At 32.8% G+C, this 21,232-nt stretch overlaps 2 protein-coding genes across 4 annotated transcripts in view; one reads left to right on the top strand and one right to left on the bottom strand.

The window, feature by feature from the left end:
- Window positions 1-6,028, top strand: LOC124430633 (chaoptin-like). 2 transcript variants are annotated; one of them, XM_046977495.1, is made up of 10 exons: window positions 1-283; window positions 411-597; window positions 682-829; window positions 900-1,010; window positions 1,085-1,831; window positions 1,994-2,142; window positions 2,224-3,006; window positions 3,071-3,825; window positions 3,902-4,418; window positions 4,514-6,028. In XM_046977495.1, exons 2-10 carry the CDS (start codon window positions 411-413, stop codon window positions 4,834-4,836), a joined length of 3,720 nt encoding a protein of 1,239 aa, XP_046833451.1. In that variant the 5' UTR covers window positions 1-283; the 3' UTR covers window positions 4,837-6,028. The 2 variants fall into 2 exon arrangements, with proteins under 2 accessions (XP_046833451.1, XP_046833453.1); XM_046977497.1 differs by lacking the exons at window positions 1-283; window positions 411-597 and having other exon boundaries at window positions 688-829; window positions 889-1,010.
- Window positions 5,846-21,232, bottom strand: part of LOC124430634 (chitotriosidase-1) — a 25,704-nt gene continuing 10,317 nt past the window's right edge. Inside the window, exons 1-16 of one of the 2 annotated variants that reach the window (XM_046977499.1) lie at window positions 11,404-15,132; window positions 11,236-11,317; window positions 10,801-10,961; window positions 10,368-10,605; window positions 10,062-10,241; window positions 9,824-9,947; window positions 9,118-9,427; window positions 8,557-8,983; window positions 8,254-8,471; window positions 8,020-8,174; window positions 7,818-7,958; window positions 7,492-7,639; window positions 7,200-7,385; window positions 6,992-7,114; window positions 6,712-6,913; window positions 5,846-6,619 (exon numbers count right to left, since the gene is read on the bottom strand). In XM_046977499.1, coding sequence (XP_046833455.1) covers window positions 6,405-6,619; window positions 6,712-6,913; window positions 6,992-7,114; window positions 7,200-7,385; window positions 7,492-7,639; window positions 7,818-7,958; window positions 8,020-8,174; window positions 8,254-8,471; window positions 8,557-8,983; window positions 9,118-9,427; window positions 9,824-9,947; window positions 10,062-10,241; window positions 10,368-10,551 — 2,613 coding nt within the window. In that variant the 5' untranslated portion in view covers window positions 10,552-10,605; window positions 10,801-10,961; window positions 11,236-11,317; window positions 11,404-15,132 and the 3' untranslated portion in view covers window positions 5,846-6,404. Of the gene's footprint in view, window positions 6,620-6,711; window positions 6,914-6,991; window positions 7,115-7,199; window positions 7,386-7,491; window positions 7,640-7,817; window positions 7,959-8,019; window positions 8,175-8,253; window positions 8,472-8,556; window positions 8,984-9,117; window positions 9,428-9,823; window positions 9,948-10,061; window positions 10,242-10,367; window positions 10,606-10,800; window positions 10,962-11,235; window positions 11,318-11,403; window positions 15,133-21,232 lie in introns of those variants that run through there. The other variant, XM_046977498.1, reaches the window with a different exon arrangement.

Here is a 21,232-nt window from a genome sequence, read left to right on the forward strand (position 1 = left end):
TCATCGAGGCGCTTGCGCGAGTTTAGCGAGTCGATGGCATTTGAGCTTTACAAAGGAACTAACCGTGAACGAACTCAACCTGACTGTTGAACTGAACTTATCAGTGAATTATTATCAGTGAATTATTCCAAAATGTTTTTCGGTTCGTGTGATAGAAACGAATATGAAGGCAAGATTGAAATTTGAACGTTTTTAAAATGATTCGTTGGCCATCCGAACGAAATTCATCCGATCAATGATTTCTTAATTGAAAGAATTTTTTTATTCGTTTGACTCGTCGAAGGTTCGTTTCACTTCTTATTCTTTCCCCGTTGTTTTTTTTCTCTTCTTTTCTTCTCTTTTACAACATATTTGAAGTTTTTTTTCCCTTCGGAAAGAAAATCATTGATTGTTATTTGCGATTGGTGCAGATGTCATCGCGGAAGGAATTTTGGTTCGTCGGTGTTCTATTTTGGATCAATTGTATCTCTAACGTGATCGAATCTTACAATGTACCGTGCACCTTTAATACTATGTGTATGTGTTGGGTGCAGGACGATGAAGACTTCACGAAGATGGATATCACTTGTATGGGAGTACCATTTGCTAGGTTTCCCGGTACGTATCACCTTTTCTTATTTGACAATGACTCCATCAACGGCTTATAATTCCAATGATTTATTAAACGCGATACGACTTTAGATGTGTCAGTGAGTTACGTCGCCCAATTGGACATAGTCGGATCTGGGATGCAAATACTTGATAATGATGCACTCGAAAGTTCAATTGGCGTCGAAGCTTTGGGATTAATGAGTAATCGACTTGTCAGTATCGGTGATACCTCTCTTCGGTAATTAATGATTTTCATTCGATCATATTATTCGATCTTTCTCAATGATATAAATTAAGATCTGTTTTAGAGTCGTGGCCGATAGTCTTCGTTCGTTGGATCTAAGTTACAATGCTTTAGAGGATATACCGTTTAGAACTTTTGGAGATTTGAAAAAATTAAATTGGCTGAACATGCACAGGTTTGTAAGATTCATTACGATATCATTAGTTATCATTATTGCTAAAAGAATATTTTTTATTTTTTTTTTTTTAGCAATCATTTGACATCGCTCGAAGGTGACTGGGGTTATTTGAAGAGTACATTACGCAATGGTTTTTTCGGTGATAATTCCATCATCGAAGTACCGAAAATATTTTCAACCTTCGATTCTCTCGTCTGGCTCAACTTGGACAATAACAATATCGAAAATCTTGCTGAGGAATCTTTACCACCTAACATTCATACACTTAGCATGAATAATAATCTTCTTAAATCATTTCCATCGTCGTTAGGTACATTGATAAATCTAGATTGGCTTTATCTTCGTGGAAATGATATGAAGCAATTGGAATTACCGGTATTCCAAAGTTCAAGCTTGGAGCTGATCGACGTTAGTGAAAATTCGATCGAATGGATCCATGCTTTAACCACCGTTAATAAAACACTTAAGATCAATGATTTCAATTTGGACAACAATAAGTTGACATCTTTACCTACCGGTATATTCGATCGTTTGGAGGCTCGAAGGATTCATCTCTCATCTAATGGCATTAGAAATATCGACGACGATGCCTTTCGTAGTTTGGAAAACAGTTTGGAGTATTTGAACTTGGAGAACAATGATTTACCATGCGTGCCGGTTGCTATCAATGGACTCAAACGATTGTCCTATCTTTATTTGGCCAACAACGACATACGTAATATTTCGAGCGAGAGTTTTCAAAATTTCGCTGAAAATTTGAAGGCTCTTTCGCTTGCCACAAATAGTTTGGACGCTGTGCCTTCAGCTGCTTTAGCCAGGTACTTTTTCTTTTTTTTAATGGAGAAAGGCTAGTTGGAAAATGTGTACTAATTGGTAATGTAGAAATGTAGTAATTATATATATATATATGTGTGTGTGTGTGTGTGTGTGTGTGTGTGTATACGTATGGGTTGAAATTAATTGTTTACTTCGGACGACAGGTGTCAGAGATTGCTTCATTTAAATCTCGGTTACAACAAGATCTCTCACGTGGAGTCAGGCGACTTCGATTGGGCTGAAGATCTCGAGATTTTATTACTTCGTAATAATTTCTTAACCAAACTCAAAGCGGAAGCATTCAAAGGAGCAGGTGCGTTGTGATTTTCATAAATATACATCTAACATATATCAACGAGAAGGTTTTATTAATTTCATTTAAAACAAAATTCAGGTAAATTGAAAGAGCTCAGCTTGTCATTTAATCATCTCACCGAGCTCGACGATGACTGTTTCATTGGGATCGAAAAGAGTCTTGATATATTGGAGCTGAGTTTTGCATTTGCAACGGACAATTTTCCTCAACGTGCATTAAGACCTCTGAGCAATCTACTTTGGTTGGTTCTCGACAATAATAATTTTCAATCGATCGAACCAACAGCTTTTTATTCGTTTCAACAATTGCGTTACATCAATTTGGAATCTAATAGATTGCATTACCTACCCGAAAGAATATTTTTATCGAGCGTTCATCCAGAATTGAGGGACGTCAAATTGGGATATAATTTTCTCGTGATGATACCAGAATCGACATTTCATAATCTGACCGAATTGAGATCGTTAGATCTTACTGGTAATCGCATAAAAATCCTTGTATCCGATTCCATCATGGATTGTCCAAAATTAGTGACGATATCATTGGCATACAATAGAATATATAAAATGGATAGAAATGCTTTTTACGGTCTATCAAGTCTAAGATTTTTACATTTAGAATTCAACAGACTGACCGTCTTAGATTTAGATGCTTTCTCAGAGATCGGTGGTACTGAGTTTGCATTGAACGTCTCTTACAATGCCATATCCTTCATCGATTCTGGATCAACGACGAACAACTTGACTCATCTTGATGTTAGTTTCAACAATATCACGCATTTACCAACCGACACATTTTGCGGTACACCGGACTTATTGACCCTCGATCTACGTAACAATTTTATTACCAGTCTTGAATCAGGTAAAAGAATCGATGACACGTTTTTATAAAGATAACACGTTTGATTATAACGATTCATTTGCAGGAACTTTTGCTCTGAATCAACTGCAAGTATTGAATCTTCGGAACAATAAGATAGAAGGATTAAGAAAACAATCATTTTATGGTTTGCAATCTCTTCAACAACTTGATTTGGGTAACAACGAGATAGCTCAATTGTCTACCGAACAATTCAGAAGCTTAAAAAATTTAAGGATCTTAAATTTCTCCGGTAACAAAATCCGATCTTTACCTAGGGACGTTTTCGAAGGTACTAGATTGGAGATTCTCGATCTTAGTCATAACAAATTCACAGTCGTACCATCGCCATCGTTTATGGAAGTTGGTTACACCTTGAGAGATTTAAACATGGCCGATAATTTTTTGGATCATTTGGATTCGACTGCTTTTCCAACGTCGCAAATGATATCGTTGAATTTGGCACGAAATCGATTGACCATTTTACCGGACAATTCGTTTGTGTCTTTAGGAAAATTGTTGAACCTGAATGTCTCCCATAACACACTTCAAGCAAATTTCAAAGAACTCTTTCATTATCTGCCTAATCTCCGACAACTTTCACTTGCCAATTCTGGATTGAGAATTATCTCACCTTTTCCATTGATAAATCTGAATATTATAGATTTGTCCTTTAATAATATCGAGAGCACAACCGACGGTCAGTTTCAGTATTTGAAGAATCTCAAGATATTGCTGTTAACGAATAATTCGTTGACATCGATGCCAAGCGTCAGATTAAATTTACTTCGGGAACTTGATGTTTCTAGTAATCCAATAGAGGTAAACAAATGAATTTTAATCATCGATCGTAGGACATTGCTTGATCTTGATTCTGATTTTATTTTTATTGTCGTAGGAATTGACGAAGGAAAGCTTTTTCGGTTATCTCAGATTAGAAAAGTTGGATTTGAGAAATTTGAATAGAACGAGAGCAGTCGATACGGATTGCCTTCGTTCTTTGAGATATTTGAAGCATCTTAAATTGCAAACCTGGCCGTTAGCTGATGGATTCAATCTTCGTGACATGGTGATTGGATTACCATTGCGAACGATTGAGATACAAGTGACGGAACACTTGTTGAAGCATCAGATACAAAATGCATTCACGAAACAATTACGAGAATTAACGATAACCGGTGCTGATCTAGAAGTGATATCTTCCGAAGCATTTTCTACGATCGAAGGTGGAGAATTGATACTAAGGATAAAGAACACGCGCGTAAGAAGATTCCAATCTGATATATTCTTATCGCTGACAAAGCGATTGACACAGCTGACATTGGACTTGAGGAACAATCACATTAACGAGTTGAGCCCATCGATCATATATGGAAATCTTTCTTGGGAGACTGTTGGTACCAACATGGTCGCAGGTAATATGGAATAAGTTGATTCATGCTGTATTTTATATATATATACACACACACATATACATGTATATATAAAAAAATATTTGATTATCCTACAGGTGGACTACAAGTATCAGGGAATCCTTTGGAATGCGATTGCGAAATAGCTTGGCTTAGCCTGTGGCTACGAAGATGGCTTCGAGAATCTCGTCAGATTCATACAGCGTCTCAATCAGACGCTAGACAATTAAGAACTATTGCTGGTAGAGCTGTTTGCACCGAGACAACACCTTCATATTCGTCTGATAAAGTTCTTTTGACTTTGGGAACGCCTCATACCGCATGTCAAGCATCCGCACTTAGCTCTGGCAATTACGAGAGATTGGCTAGGACTTGGTTAGCTCTTATTCAACTCATCGTATTGTTGCTTTTTGCTAAATGATTCGTTATATTTCATCTCTGATGAAAGAGTTAACCGTTTTGTAATTTTGTCACACGAGCTCGAGAAAGCAATCTGAAAATCAAGGACAGAAAGAGTGTGTGCGAGAACAAAAAAAAAAAGGAAAATAAAAAAGCGCCTCGGATTTGGTATACAACGAACGTGCGTTCGAATCTCAGAATCTTTTTAACTTTGATTAAAAAGTTAGATTAGCTGACGGAGTATACGGAGTATCGGGGAGTGCTTTGTATATACGTACATATGTGTAAGCGTGAGCACATTACAATGTGCGTATGAAAAAGTTAACACGTATGAATGATTTTTTTTTCTAAATTAATATTAATCGTTTTTTTATTATCCAGTAACACGCCTGAAAATAGGCAACGCTTTATAATCCGTCGTTAATTACAATTAAAAGTGTTATTTATATATAAGAAATTTTTTAAGCTCCTATATACATGTTACTTCGTACAACATATGTGTATTAAAGGGTTGCCTACCACAAGGGGTTTAAAAAACCGTGTTTTATCGATAAATGGCAACCGAAATTACAATTATTGACGGAGTATGAAGCATTGACTGACTATAGGCGTTTTATTCATTCAAATTTCTACAGGAAATTGAAAGATATCAGACTTAGATTAAGCTCGGTTAGATCGTGCCTAGAAACTGCCAAGAAGTAATTTCTTTTTTTTTTTTTTTTAATATTCGACTATTTTTCAAATAAATTTCATATAAATTAGAGCAAAGATCAAACGTTCGAAAGAATCTTTTTCTTTCAAGTGAGAGTATGCGTTGATGAATGAAAAATTAACATAAAAAAAAGAAAAAAACAAAATGTAAATTAACAATTATACAAATTTTTATGTAATGTTATACATCGAAATTGTCACCTCTCGTTCGATCCTTTTAAACGAAGTTATTCTAGATGAAAAGAAAAAAAAAAAAAAGAAAAAGAAAAAAACAGACAAAATAACAAAAATTCAGACGAAAGATTAGAAATTGTTCGGCGTTAGATGTCTGTTATATTTCTCTTTATTTACAAACAACTATACCTCGTGATTTCGTCCATGCTTTATACAAATGACAAGTAAAAAGGGAGGTTCTCTTGGAAGGGAATAGAAATATATCGCGTGTCAAAAAGAACGACGAAATAAAAAAAAAAAAAAACAAACGTAATAATCGAAAATCGAAATAGAGCAGGTGTGAGGGGGCGGTGTGGAAAGGGGGAGGGGAATGGAGGAGGGGCAAATATCCACTATAATTTTTTTTATGCGAAGGTAGCGTATCTTCTTTCTCTTTTCATAATTTCATCCTCTCTCTCTCTTTCTCTCTTTCTCTTTCTCTCTCTCTCTCTCTCTCTCTGTCTCTTCTTTTTTCTTTTTTATCTATCTATCTACTGAATTGAAAACAGGGCTGATAAAACTCGATGATAAAGACCTTATCATCCTTGTTATCCATCTTTTTCCGTTTTTATCGCACACGTAAAATGCCGCAGTTTTTCTTTTTTCTTTTTCTTGTTTTATGCAAAAATAATTTTCCTTCCTTTTCTCTCTCTCTTATTCATTTAATTATTTTCGCAAAGGCGGCGCTTGCGTGTGTTGCAAACATCCCTCAACGTTTTCCGGCCAATCGCAGACATTCTCGTTGGGATTGAAAACGAGATTAACTGGACAGGGCATATGATGTTTGCGTTCACCTTCGCACATGTAATACATCGTGCAATCGCTTTTGTCTGGGTGATAGGATATGTGATTGTCCTCTTCGTCACAGGTCACTTCGTTCGCTTTAACAATAACGATAATATACAAATTAAATTGATAGTCGATGAATATTTGTATTATTTGAATGGAAAAAAATTTCATTGATTATATTTACGATCTTTCGTAGTGTATTTGCCATTTCTAACGGAACTCTCGTATGGACCATCGTATTCCAATTTGATTTTGTAATCCTGCAATTCCTTCTTCATTGCTTTGATCAGTGGATATTTTCCGGCACCGCATGATCCACGGAAATCGTCCATATCGATTGACCAGATCATGACACCACCGAAACCTTCCTCTTTCAACCAGTTCATCTAAATCGAGAGATTAAAGAGAATTATTAAATTTTTCTTAGGATAAATTAGTCTGTCTTTTTTTATTTTTATACGTACTTTGTTTATAAGACTCCTTTCGTCATCGAAACCAACCCACTGATCACCTTTGTAAGCAAAAGGTACTTGTTGTTCGCTATCCCATACCAAAGTCGTGTTCTCTTCGTTCAAAAATCCACATACCTAACCGACATATAAATTTCTTATAAACTGTTCTCATTAATATGAAATCATCATTTTTCAAATCATAGATAAAAAATAAATTTACCTCGTAATAGGATAAGAATCCGGCTTCGTTCGTGTAATTACCAGGAATACCACCACCAGAGGCAGGCGCTCCAATGTCGAATTTGTCTTCGTCAACTAACGTAAACGATCTGCCATAAGTTGGCATACCTATCATTAATTTTTCTTTTGGTGCACCTTGTTTCACCCATTCTCGTGCACTGTAGTCCTAAAAAATTGAATTGAAAAAGAAAAAAAAAAAGAAGGAAAGTAATAAATATGAAATAAAATTTTCATTAAAAAAATATAATCGATCGAGAAGCAAATATACTAACGACTGTCAATTTCTTTTGATAACTCGTTGCACTCTCAAGAGGATAAAGAGGACTGTTATGTCCAACTTGACGTTCCCATTGACCATGAAAATCGTACGTCATCACATTGATGAAGTCGAGGTACTTGGATATTTCCGGGACGTCGTATCTAATCGATTAAATGCGCATATATCGAGTTATCGTCGATTTTTTTTTTTTTTTTTTATAGCGAAACAAAATAACCAAACGAAAGAAGATAAATTTTACCTTTTCGCCTTTCTTTTTTTCCTTTTTTTTTCTTTCTTTTCTTTTCTTTTTTTTTCTTTTTTCTTTCGAACAAAACTTACCCAGCAGCTATAGCCTCGAAACTGGCCGGTACAGCCGCAGATAAAATTAATTTAGGCTGATCAGAGCTCTTTGCTTCGCCCTCGAAAGCTAGCCTGAGTTCTTTCAAAAGATTCACATAAGCAGCACGATCGTCGGCTCCTCTAGAAAATTATTGTAACAATTTGTAAAAGTGAATTTTTTATTATCGCGATATTTATTTACCGTGGATATTCCCAATCAACGTCCAATCCGTCGAATTTGTATTCTCTGAGGAACTCTATGGCTTCATAAACAAATTGATTCATTCGGAAAGTATTGCTAGTCAATGTTTTGAAGGGTGTCGATCCAAAGGCCCAGCCTCCAATAGCTAACAATATCTGACGAATCATCGTATATCAATGAAGATGATAAAAAAAGGAAAAAAAGGAAAAAAAAGAGAAAAAGTAACAATAATACCTTTATGTCTGGGTTCTTCTCACGAAGTGCAATCAATCTTTTATACATTTCAACATCTTGATCGCTTCCTTCGCTGAGCAGATGATCGTTCAAGGTCGCGAAAGCATAGACGACGTGAGTGCAAAGTGTTGGGTCGATGTCCTCGGGCAAAAATTTACCAAGGCCTGGTCTTTTATGAGACCAATTAGTCAGATAACAAATGGTCTGCGCTTCTCTTTCTGTAAAATGAGAAATTATTGAAACAAATGCCATTGTGCTTCCGATTAGAAATAATTCAGTCGATACGAGTGAAATTTTACTAACCGTTCGTTGGCGTATTAATAACCAATTGAGTTAATTTTGGTACTTTCTTAGCCTTGCTCAATGCGTCGGAGATAGAAATTTTGTAAGGTTCTGGTTTCTTAACAATAGTTTCCGTGATGGTGGTAGCAACTGAACTCCAATCGACGTCCTTGGCATCCGGTCCTCGTGAGATACCTCTTAGTTCTTCTCTTATTGCGCCGATCAATGGATACTTGACGTTTCCGACGCAAGCAGTACCATTGAAATCGTCCATGTCGACCGTCCATATCATGGCACCACCATAACCAGTAGATTTCAGCCAATGCATTTTGTTCCTTATAGATCTTTCATCGTCGAAGCCTACCCATTGATCACCGTACACCAAATATGGTACCTTCATCTCGTCGTCCCATATATAAGCTGCTCCGTTTTGCAACATCTCACAAATCTATCGTTAACGCAAATCAATTTGATCAATTTCTTATTTCATGATCGATTTGGCACGCAAACCTCTATACGCATACATAAACACGGACTCAAGCATAGACAAGAAGAAAGTTTGCTAAATAACTAATGACTTGCCTCGTAATAAGCCAAGAAACCGGATTCCTTGGTATATTCTCCAGCTTTACCACCACCGCTGGCCGGTGCGTGTACACGGAAGTTCGATGGGTTTGACAGAGTGAACGATCTACCGTATGTAGGCATACCGATAATCAACTTTTCCTTTGGTGCACCCAATCTTACCCACATCGATGCCGCATTGTCAACGCTCAATTGTTTTTGCCATTCCGAATCCAAGGATGATGCGAAGAGCGGAGCGTTGTGTCCGGTTTCTCTTTCCCATTTACCGTGAAAGTCGTACGCCATGAGATTGATGAAGTCTAAGTAACTAGAAACGAGGATGAGAGAATAGAAATGAATTAAATGGATAGTACGATTATCGTGAAATGAGAAAATTTTATGAAGATATTTATTTTTATGAGGATTTAGAGATATGAAGGAAAAGGAAAGATCAAGAAATTAATTGAACGAACGGAAGGAAATGAGGAAATTGAAAAAAAAAAAAATTAAGTGGATATGGTATAAAGATCGGCCGAAGAGGCGAAGTAATTATAAAAAAAGGAAAAAAAAGTAAACGAACGAGAAGAAAGACGAAGAAACGAATAATTGAGAGGAAATAAAAATGAAATGTATTTGCGAAGTAATGAATAGAAAAAAATCGAAGAAAAAAAGTAGAAAAAAAAGAAAGTAAAGATAAAAAAAAAAGGAAAGAAAATATCCTAACCTGGCAACAGCCGGCACATCATAACCACCTTTAACATTATCAGGTCCAACGGGTACGGCAGCTGTTAATAGAAGACGCGGTTTCTTTTTTTCTTGTGCCTCAGCTTCGAAGGCTTCGCGAAGTTCTGAAAAATATTAATGAAGTTGACCGAACGCGTGTTTACGTATAATCTTATAAGAATATTAATAAACGTTTTTTACTTTTTCTAGTGTATTAATTTTCGGAAAAAAGTCATTACCCTTCAATAATAGAACGTAATTCTTTTTGTCGTCTCCTCCTTTCGGATATTCCCAATCAATATCGAGCCCGTCGAAATTTCGATCTCTCAAATATGGTATAGCGCTGTATATGAATGTTTGTCTAGCGTATCTCGTCGATGATACGTCCTTGAACTTTTGCGTGCCAAAAGACCATCCACCTTTCGCAAAAAACAATTTTCAAGCGTTTATAAAAAGAAGAGTTTTTTTTTCTTTTTTAAGAAAAAGAAAGAATTTATTTTGTTTTGTTTTGTTTCTTCTCTTTCTTATCAGATAGATTGACCTACCGACAGCAAGTAGAATCTTCAGAGACGGATTAGCTTTCTTCAGGTTCACTATTCTCTCGTAAAGACCAATTTTACCGTCCTTGGTTTCATCGTTCGACTCGAAACTTGTCAATTTATTTTTCTTCAACCATCCAAATGCAAAAACCACGTGAGTGCAAAGATCTGGCTGTATATCCTCCGGCATGAATTTACCAATTTTCGTACGATACTGTGACCAATTTGTGTAGTAACACACGACCTGTTAGTGATAAAGATAAATTGTTGAATGGATCCAAGAGGAATAAAAAAAAGATCTCAAAAAAAACAGAGGAAGAGGGAGAGAAAAAAGAAAACGGTAATAATAATGAAGAAGAAACAATGAAGTGTCCAGATAAACAAAATATTTATCACGTGTAATTTATCTACATATTTACATGAAATTTGTACGATGTACCTTGTAATCATTCGTCTTCCCAGGTTGGATTTCATTCTTTGTGCTCTTATTGTTAACGCGATTACGCGTGACCTTGAACCTGTTAACACTAGCCGATACTTCCTGATCGTTCGAGATCGATGGTGTTAATGTAGTGGGCCTTCGTAATCTTTTCCTTGCACCTATATCGGAATAAAAACAAGCTTACTTATCCATTATACATATTTCATTACGTACGATAAAATTTATTTTATGAATGATAAAAGAAAAAAGAATCTATTTATAGAAAGAAATAAGATATTCGTGTGTACAAATACTTTTACAAAATAAATAAAATTACAGTTATAATATATAAGTTTGCAGGTATAAGAGAATAGAATTGTTTGCTTTTTATTTTTGCTTTAATTTTTGTTATCTTTTAAAATTAAAAAAAGAATAGAAAAAAAAATGATATACCTTCTGCCTGATTTGAAAGACACAGGAGGAATACCGCCAAGCAGGCAAGCAATAGCCTCCTAATCGTCCTGTTGCTCGAGACCTGGAAAGAAAGTGAACGTACAGGAGTGTGAACATGTACACGATGAAACGTGATTACGATTTTATTTGAAAAATTATTAAACGAACGTTTCTAGCCTGAGGTTAGGCACGACTTTGGCGCTGGAGGCTGATTCGAAAGAGAAAGAGAGATAGGTAGATAGATAGATAGATAAATAGATAGAAAGATAGATAGATAGATAGATAGAGAGAGAGATAAATAGATAGATAGAGAGAGAGAGAGAGAGAGAGAGAGAGAGAAAAGAAGAGAATAAACATGAAAGAAAAGAAATCTACTTGAAATATGAATTCGTGGCATCGATTAGACAGGACGATAGACAGATAGAAAGAGAGAGAGTGAGAGAGAGAGAGAGAGAGAGAGAGAGAATTCAAAACAAACGGCGAAAGTTCTTTGCGGTTATTTTACAATCAATTGCCGTGCGATCTCAGAAAAAATTCACATGCCTCTTCGTTTCTATCTCTCTGTTCATTTATTTACTTTAGTTCTTTTTTTTTCAAATAATTTTCAAAACAATTAAAAAATAGATCTTATTTATTGTTTAATTTTCTTTTTCTTTCTTTATTAATTTTTTTAATCTAATTAAATAAGATTTTAATTTAAACGAAAAAGTATACGTTTCTAATTTTAATAAAAATAAAATGTCGTTCTGTAAAAGGGAAATTTCCTTTGACCTAATTATATATATATATATATATATATTTGTAGTACATATATATATATATATATTTGTAGTACATATATAAGTACACATGCGAGTATGTTAGATGTCGGGGGCTACGATAGCTCAGTGGTTTAAAGCACAGCCTGGAAAGCGGAAGATCCCGGGTTCGAATCCCGGTCCAGATCAGATATTAATTGTGTATACCAACCGTGCATACGTAACAAAGAAAAGAAGGGGAGAAAGGAGAGGAGGGGAGGAAGAGAGGAAGGGGATGGTGTTTGTTGTCCTATTGAAGGAGGGTGAATTTTATCAAAGCCTTTTCATTTACAAAAATATAGATTGGGTATTGACGGTGGTTGTGTTTTTCCATAAGGTTTTTTCTAAAGAAATTAAATTTTGATCATCAATTGGTTATATTTAGTAAATATTAAAGGCTTTTTATTATATCCCTTACACGTCCAGAAATGATATCGCTGTTGTGTTCCCCCTTGTCAAGCGAAACAAACAATACACTTATTATTATAATGTAAATAAAAACTTATACAGGGTAATTTGGTATACGTTATAATTTTTAAGGAATAGCTTTTTAAGAAAAAAAGAAATTAAAGTGTACAAATTTCTCTCTAAATATTATATTATTAATTCTATTAACTAATGAAATTGAAGATTTTGGATCATAAGGGAAAGGTTTATTGTTCTCTAATGGGAAAGGGGATTATAAAATATAATTTAACGTTAGAATTTAAGGAGAAAAACAAAAGTTATATTAAATATGATGAGCTGTATAAATTAAACTACCAAAATTAGATTTAAGGTTAATAAATTAGATTACAATATATATGTACATAATAATATATATATTATTATATATGTATATAATATATATATACATGTATATAATATATATATATATATGTGTATATCAAAATTTACAAATATGGTAATGAAGCTTTAAATTGTGTCGCTTGCAAGAATTTGTTTGGCGTGTGTGGTTTAAGAAAAGAAGCCTCCCCTTCTCTTTCAATTCCAATTTCTCTCCTAGGAATAAATTAAGATTTGGAAATATTCGTAAGAAAGGTTGTTGATCTTTCTTCATAAAGGTTTTTCTGGATAGCTTAATTGGACTTTCAAAGCAGCCGCTCAGGAAAAAAATATCTGTGCTCCACTCGAGAGGCCCATTTTTTTGCGTTTTTTGACACATATAATCTCTTTTTTTTATTATTTATCTATTTTAATATGCTGTATTTTATTTATAATTTTATAAGCTTTAAAGTTGTACTTCCTTTTCTTTCCAAATAATTGTAAAAAATTATGTATTCCTTGTTGCTTGATTTTTTGATGATGATAAACCAAAGTTTATTGATTCGTTTTTCTTTTTTATGACAACCGGAAAAGAAAGATACGAATAGATTCGTTATGATTTAAACAAGGAAAAAGAAAAAAAAAGAAAATGAGAAATTTCCTGAGAGACGAAGCCTTTCAATTAAAATATCGCGAATCGAACGATTTTATCCGGGTTTTCACTTTTTCTTTTTTCTTTTCTTTTCTTTTTCTCTTTTTTTTTTCCTTTTCTTATCCATTCTTGCTCGGCTTCTTACTCAACATAATGATAATATGTAGTTGCAATTGCGAGAACCTCGTTGTGCGTATTCATTCGTCTGTTTATTGTTGTCGTTTTTCTCGCAGGTGGATTTTCACTTGGCAGATTTGTTCGCTCGATCATAAAAGACAGATCACGTGGATTATATTATTAACGTGGAAATAATCTAGGATTAGTCACGTTTTAATTAGAGCTCGCCATTTTGAAGCAGGCATTACTAATTAATTAATCTGGACGAGCTGAGGAACGCTCGTTAATAATTAATTATCTTTCTTTCTTTCTTTCTCTCTCTCTCTCTCTCTCTCTCTTTAAGTCTTACATAGATAAGTGATACAATTTCCATACAAATGCATTTTCATTTTTCCTACATTTTGTTATAATTACGAGACATTTCACGTAGCTCTCTTTTATTTATTTATTTATTTATTTATTTATTTATTTATTATTATTATTACTATCATTATTATTTATTAGGAAATTCACTTAATCCAATATATTGTTGAACTCGATCAAATCGAGGTAGAAAGTCGTGATTTAATAGTTATTCTTTTAAGAAGAAAGTTTCGTTCTTCGAATATAATACTTGTTATTTCTCACGATTGTACAAGTATATTCTTAATTGTATATTAATACGGTATATAACAACAACAACAACAACAACACAACGACAACAACAACAACGTCGTCTAACTTTAAGTACAAGTGAAATTTTTATTTCGCATTGTTCTAAAAAGGAAACAAATCGAAAGAAAAGAGAAAGACTAAATAATAAAAAGAAAAGAAAGAAAGATAAACAAATAGACAAATCAAAAGAGAATTTATCGAAATAGGACGCAAGAGAGTTCTAATGTACAACAGAAGACCGGTTCTGAAAGTGCATTAGAGATTAAATTCTAAACTCAAGTAAGGAAAAAGATGGAACCAATCCTCTTTCCTTCCCCTTCCGTACGGATATATCGATTTCTCTCGTGTTCACTCACTCGTACCCTAACGGATTAGCTGTTTCGCGGATATATATATATATATATATATTTTTTATTCTCAACGTCGATTATTCGAACACATCGTATAATAAAGACACAGAGAAGGAGGAAGAGAAGAGGAGGAGAAGAGGAAAGGAGGTGGAGGCTGTGCCCGTAATTTCAAGTGAAATTTTCACGGACGGTCGAACATGGCGATCTAGAATTCTCCGTCTCGTGAAACACTGACGAAGAAAAGTTACTACTTCTCGTCGCGTTCGAGATGTCACCGTAATTCGAACTTCGCCGTATATGTAGGTATATATTTATTACGATACTTGGTTGTACTCGTACAAGCGTGTCGACGTAATTTCATATTAAACGAAGAAGAAAAAGAAAAAGAAACAAAAAAAAAAGAAAGAGAGAAAAAGTGAACATTTTGTGACAAAGAAAAAAGAAGGAAGAATAAATTTTATATCGTAATCAAGAGAAAAAAATAAATAAAATAAGGAACGATCTATACGTGTGTATGGGAAAAAATTTGACATATTCAAGAAGGAACAAATATTAAAACAAAAAAAAATATATATATATATATATATTCTCTTTTAAAAAAGAGAAGTAAATTATTTTCTTCTCTGCTTAGAAAAATATTTCTGATTCGATAAATTCAAAAAAAATGCTTTGAAAGAAGAAAAAACTTTCTTTCTCTTCTTTTTTTTTTTTTTAAATAACAAATTCTTCATTCTTTCCACGAAAGGATCTATGTTTTAGTGAAAATTATTGTCGTACGACGAAAAGAATTAAAAATAAAAAAGATAAAAATATAATGAAAAAGAAAATCTTTACTTATATTGTTCTCCGTTCTAATCACAGAACATCTTTCTCTATTCATCGACGACCGCAGACGCATTAGACGATCGATAGCAAAGAGGACATCGCAAATTACCATTCTAAGCAATCCGAGTAGTCACGGATACTCGACAGGCCGTATAATGGAAATCGTGCACCGTGACAAAGGTGCCATTCTAAAAGTCTCGTTTAGAAATTTCTTGCTTGTGAGGAGAACCTTCTCACAATATGTATTTATATATATCTATGTATATAATATACATATCGTATGATATACATATATGCATTGTATGTGTTGCATATTGCAATAATTGAATACATATATATACACACACACACACACACACACACACACTATGAACTATATATACACTATATGGACGATGTATCGCAAAAGCTATTTAACTCTTTTAACCCTTTACTCTCTCTCTCTCTCTCTCTCTCAGTGTACCAATCAAATACAACACGTACTTATAAATATAAATATCAGGATACACATGTTACAAAACTATTAGAGATTATGGACTTTGAGATTATCGATCGATTTAACATTTAACATTTAACATTTTTTTCATTAAATTACACTGATTTCATTTTTTTTTTTTTCATATCGAAACTTTACCATCTAGACATATTCTTTTTCAATTTATTTATTTATTTATTTATTTATTTATCTTTTTTTTTATATCGTTATCTTTTCTTCCTTTTTCTTTTTTCCCCCTTATCGTTGTCGCAAACGTAAAGACGTCGACGTTCTTTTAGCAACGATAGCAATTAAAAAATTTGTGCGTATTCATCTTCACATTAGTCTCGCGTCGTTGATTATTATCTTTCCTTTGAAAATTTTGACAGTAGCAATTAAAAAAATTTTTGCAGGATCACCCACATGCATACGTACTCACTCATCGTCGATAATGATTCCCTTATTTTTAAAATTGCATATAACAACGTTACCGAACATGTTCATATTCGGCACAAAGAAGAAGAGAAGAAAGAAGAAGAAGAAGAGAAAAAGAGAGAAGAAGAAAGAGTACCGTAAGACGAATTCATTCCCACCGGGCTTCTAACTTTCTTTTCGACAATCTCTCGTGTCAACTCTCCTTATTGCATTTGTGCCTTCGAGAGTTGCTCCAATTTCGTTCTCCTCTTCTTCCTCCTTTTCTTCTTCTCTTTTACTACAACTTTTTCTCTTTTTCTTTTTCTTCTTCCTTTCATTTTTTTTAATTTTTTTTTGTTTGTTTTTTTTTTTTTCGTTCATTACCTTACACGCGGATACTCGAACGTTGCGCCCTTTGATCTCTCCGACGTTCGATCATCGTCCGTCGCTCGATTTTATTTATATATATACATATTTTTTTTTTGTTTCTTTCCTTCCTTCCACTCCCCTCCCCCTCCCTCCATCCCTCCCCTTATTCATATTTCGTAAAATCGATGGTAACGGTATGTAGGTTAATTGATCTGCAATTTTGCAATTTAATTTGCAATTCAATATTTTCGTTCCTGCATTACGAAAATTTTCTTTCTCGTCGTTCTCAGGAATTATACACGGAGAAAAAAGGAAAAAAAAAAAAAAAGAAAAAAATTAATGGGAGAAACAATTTGTTCTTTTTCTCTTTTCTCTTACGAGAGAATCCCTTTTTAATCGCGAACACGTGTAGAATCTTATTTAACAACAAAATTAAATCGATCATTAATAATAATGATTGAACATTATTTCTCCAGGAAGATCCGAAAAGTCTTTCCTATAGATTTTAGATTAGAGATTATTATACCGTAGGAATTATGCCTTTTTTTATATAATAAGTACATTCTCTCCTTATATGCATATATATATATATATATATATATATATATATATATCTTTTACTTCCTTTTATCGCTAACAAAATTGCTTCTGGGTTTTGCGTAACTTATGAGGAATATTTGGAGCGAAGAAAAAAAAAAAGAAAAGAAGAAAGAAAGAAAGAAAGAAAGAAAGAAAGAAAGAAAGAAAGAAGAAAAAATATGAAAACATTTTTTGTAAAATTTAAGATTTTATCATATTTCATTTTATTTTTTTTTTATTTTATTTTATTTTCTTCTATTTTTCCGATGTGCGCGTGACACTTAATCTTGACTTTCTGTATGGGAAACTTATATATTATTTATTACACTCCTCCTGTCATCGACCTCCTTAGGAGAATGGATTCGTTTCCGTTATATAGCCAAGTTCGTAGCTTTCCTTCGTTGGATTGCGTCTCTTTTTATCAATGTCTCTTTCTCTCTCTCCCTGTCCATCTCTCACTCTCTCTCTTTCTCTCTCTCTCTCTCTCTCTCTCTCTCTCTCTCTCTCTCTCTCTCTCTCTCTCTCTCTTTTATAACATTTACCTCGTTCGCGAGATTCTCGAAAGCCTTGCTCTCCTTTTAACTTACGATTGTCGGTCGAGAATAGGATCGCAAATAAAAGAGAGAGAGAGAGACAGAAAGACAGAGAGAGAGAGAAAGAGAGAGAGAGCGAGAGAGAAAGAGAGAGAGCGAGAGAGAAAGAGAGAGAGCGAGAGAGAGAGAGAAAAGAAAAAAAAATGAAAAAGAAGACGAAAAAAGGGATCAAACTTTACTTTTTTCATCGTCGATCATGATCTAACAAGTTTGAAAGTCACTCGCTCTAGTTCACGTTCCAAGAATTTTTTTTTTCTTTTTTTCTCTATCTCTCTCTCTTTCTCTTTCTCTCTCTCTTCGAAAATTGGAACGAAAAGTAAAGTCTTTTTGGAAAAAAATTTCGTCGATGGATTGTTTTTTCCATTTATCAAAATGAATAAAAAAATTGCATTTACCCTGTCGCACTACATTTTATTATATAAAAGATAACAATACATTAAATAATAAAAAGAAAAAAAAACAACAAAATAAAGAAAAAGAAACAAAACGAAGAAAAAAAGATTCACAAAGATTAGATCATTTGGAACGAATTTACTCATGCGAATGTAGAACGATTAGAATCGATGCAACGATAAAAGCACACATACACACATACACAGAGACACACATATACATATAGAGAGAAAGAGGGGAGAGAAAAAAGACATCGAATCATCATTGACAGGAAAGCAGTCTAACACGGCTTGCGGTTACGATCGGGGGATCCCCGATTAGAAAGGCTGTTTTTGTCTACGCCGTTCACATCTAAAACGAATATGATGACTAACGTGTATGTACGGTCGGTGCACTCTCATTCGTTCGTTCATTTGTGTGCGTTCAAAGTATTTTCTTAATCAAACGCATTATTATTGCACTTTTGAGGATTTGTTTGCTTAAAAAGAAATTTTATTTATATATATATATATATATATATATATATATATATATATTTAATTAAATTTATGTATATAGATAATATTTAATTAAATTAAATATTATATATTATAAATTAAATATTAAATATAATATTTAATTAAATTAAATTATATATATATATATATTTATATATTTATATATATATATATATATATAAATTTTAATGTAATGATATATTGATTACATTGTAATTACAATTAATATGATATAATATGATATAATATATTAAAATATATAAGTAAAGAAAAAAAAATTTCATTTACTTATATGTATATATGTATATATTAGTTTTCTTTTAATTTAAGTATTATCTGTATACTTATATATTATATATATATTATATACTATTAATAATATATTATTTATATATTTTATATATATATATATATTTATTTTTTAGATATGAGTAACGAGTATTGCATTTTTACTTTTGTATTTTTTGTATAATTTTTTTTCGTCGTTTTCTTTTATTTTTACTTTTTTAAGCAGTTCTCGTGTGCATTAGAAAATCTAGAATCTTGATTATACCATCTAAGCACAGAAGGCGAGAAGTCACGATGTTACGAGAACACCGTAGAACCTGTTTGATGCGTAGTACGAGGTAGGTATAAATCGCGGATGGGTCACGAGGTCAGTCGTGTCACGATGAAAGCTAAGAGTTTCCTTCATGCACTCTCGTTCGTTCACTTTTTGACGGATTTTTTCTTTCTGTCTCTTTTTTTCTTCTTTCTTCCTTTTTTTTTCAAATTAAAGGATAACAAATTTATTTCATATAATAAGCAATAAATTCTCTCTTTCTCTCTCTATCTTTCTCTTCATTTAAAAAATTATGAACATCCCTCATATATTCAATAGTAATTGGATGATAAAAAAGAGAAAAATAATTAAAAATAGGTCAGAGGCAAGATATAAAATTACTTTGCCAACTGCTGTTCTAAAAAGCTACTTTCTAATGTAAATTATTAGGAAGATATCCTAGAGAGACTTTTTCTCCTAAAGATATCTAATATCAACGATTTCTTCTTTCTCCACCTTTTACCACTATCGCGCCATTCTTTTCTTTTCTTTCATTTATTTATAATTATCTTTTCCCCTCGATATATTTCACGCGATGACGATAGTAACGAAACAAACAGGTCTGTGATAACTTGGATATATTTACGTAAGCGTTACCATTTGAACTAGTTAGTTCGGTCTTTCAAATTTCGTTTCAAATGCATTTCTTCTTTCGAATCGGTCGAATGAATGTGGTTGGTTTAGTTGAAAGAAAAACGAGAAAAAAAAAGAAAAAAAAGGAGAAATAAAAACAAAAATAAAAACGTAATGAAAAAAAAGGGAGGAATGACCACTACGAGAGAGTTGAGGTAACACTATCGATCGAGCACTTGCTCGGAACATGTGGAAGCTCGGGTATTCACGTACCGATTCGTTTTCAGGCTACACACGTTTGCGAACCGTTTTCACCTGACTTCCGTTGGTCGAGGCCCCGCTAAATGGCTTTACCATAATCCTCTTCTTGCTTGAGTCTTATGAAACTAACTCACTGCGGTTAGTTTATCCTAACTATGGATGAGAAGCCTCTCTCTCTCTCTCTCTCTCTCTCTCTTTCTATGTCTCTCTCTTGGATCAATAGATCGATAAGATTTCTTTTTTCTCGATTGTTTTCTTTCTGTTCTTACGAAATAAATTTTTTCGATAAAATAAAATATATATATATATATATATATATATATATGTGCATGTATAAGTGCGTGTGTGTGTGTGTGTGTGTGTTTAATGAAGAATTTTTTCGATCGTTTAATTTATAATATTAGGGTGCGATTTTATTTGGATACAAATTAAATTTACATTATTAAATATATATTATTCTAGGATGATGATTATTTTATAAATTTTTTCTTTCTTATTTATATCTATCTCAAATCTTTGAATAGTTTAGTTTACGATATTAGGACATGATCTGATTAGGATCAGATTTAGAATAATTGAATATATTATACTAGGATGATTATTTTAATGATATATATATATATATATATATATATATATATATATTATTTTATATATATATATATTATTATATTATTATATATATATTATTATATATATATTATATATTAATATATATATATATTATTTTTTTCATTTTATATTTAGTTTAGAATATTAAAAAATTTCTTTTTAATTGTGATTAGATTGGAACGTAGATATATTATTTTTCATAATTTTATTTTTAATTTTCAATTTGTGATATTATAAAAGTTCATTATTAAAATATTCATTTCTTCTTTGCTCTGAAAGAAATAAATTATTTTATTCTTTTTATTTAATTGGTACATTAAATTATTTAGATATTTTATTTTTTTCTTTTGCATTTTTTTTCGCTCGTGTTTAACATCAACGTATTGCCAACGTATACTTAAACTAGGATTGAGAAATAATGTTAGATAGTCGTGATTGGCAAACGTGTTTTGCTAAAATAGCATTGATAG

This window comes from Vespa crabro, chromosome 19 (assembly GCF_910589235.1).
Source record: "Vespa crabro chromosome 19, iyVesCrab1.2, whole genome shotgun sequence".
In the NCBI taxonomy this organism is placed as follows: domain Eukaryota; kingdom Metazoa; phylum Arthropoda; class Insecta; order Hymenoptera; family Vespidae; genus Vespa; species Vespa crabro.

Coding starts and splice junctions, on each gene's coding strand:
- LOC124430633 (XM_046977495.1), top strand. CDS start 411: ATGTCATCGCGGAAGGAATTTTGGTTCGTCGGTGTTCTATTTTGGATC. Junction 1,832..1,993: donor CCTTCAGCTGCTTTAGCCAG/GTACTTTTTCTT, acceptor TTCGGACGACAG/GTGTCAGAGATTGCTTCATT. Junction 2,143..2,223: donor GGAAGCATTCAAAGGAGCAG/GTGCGTTGTGAT, acceptor AACAAAATTCAG/GTAAATTGAAAGAGCTCAGC.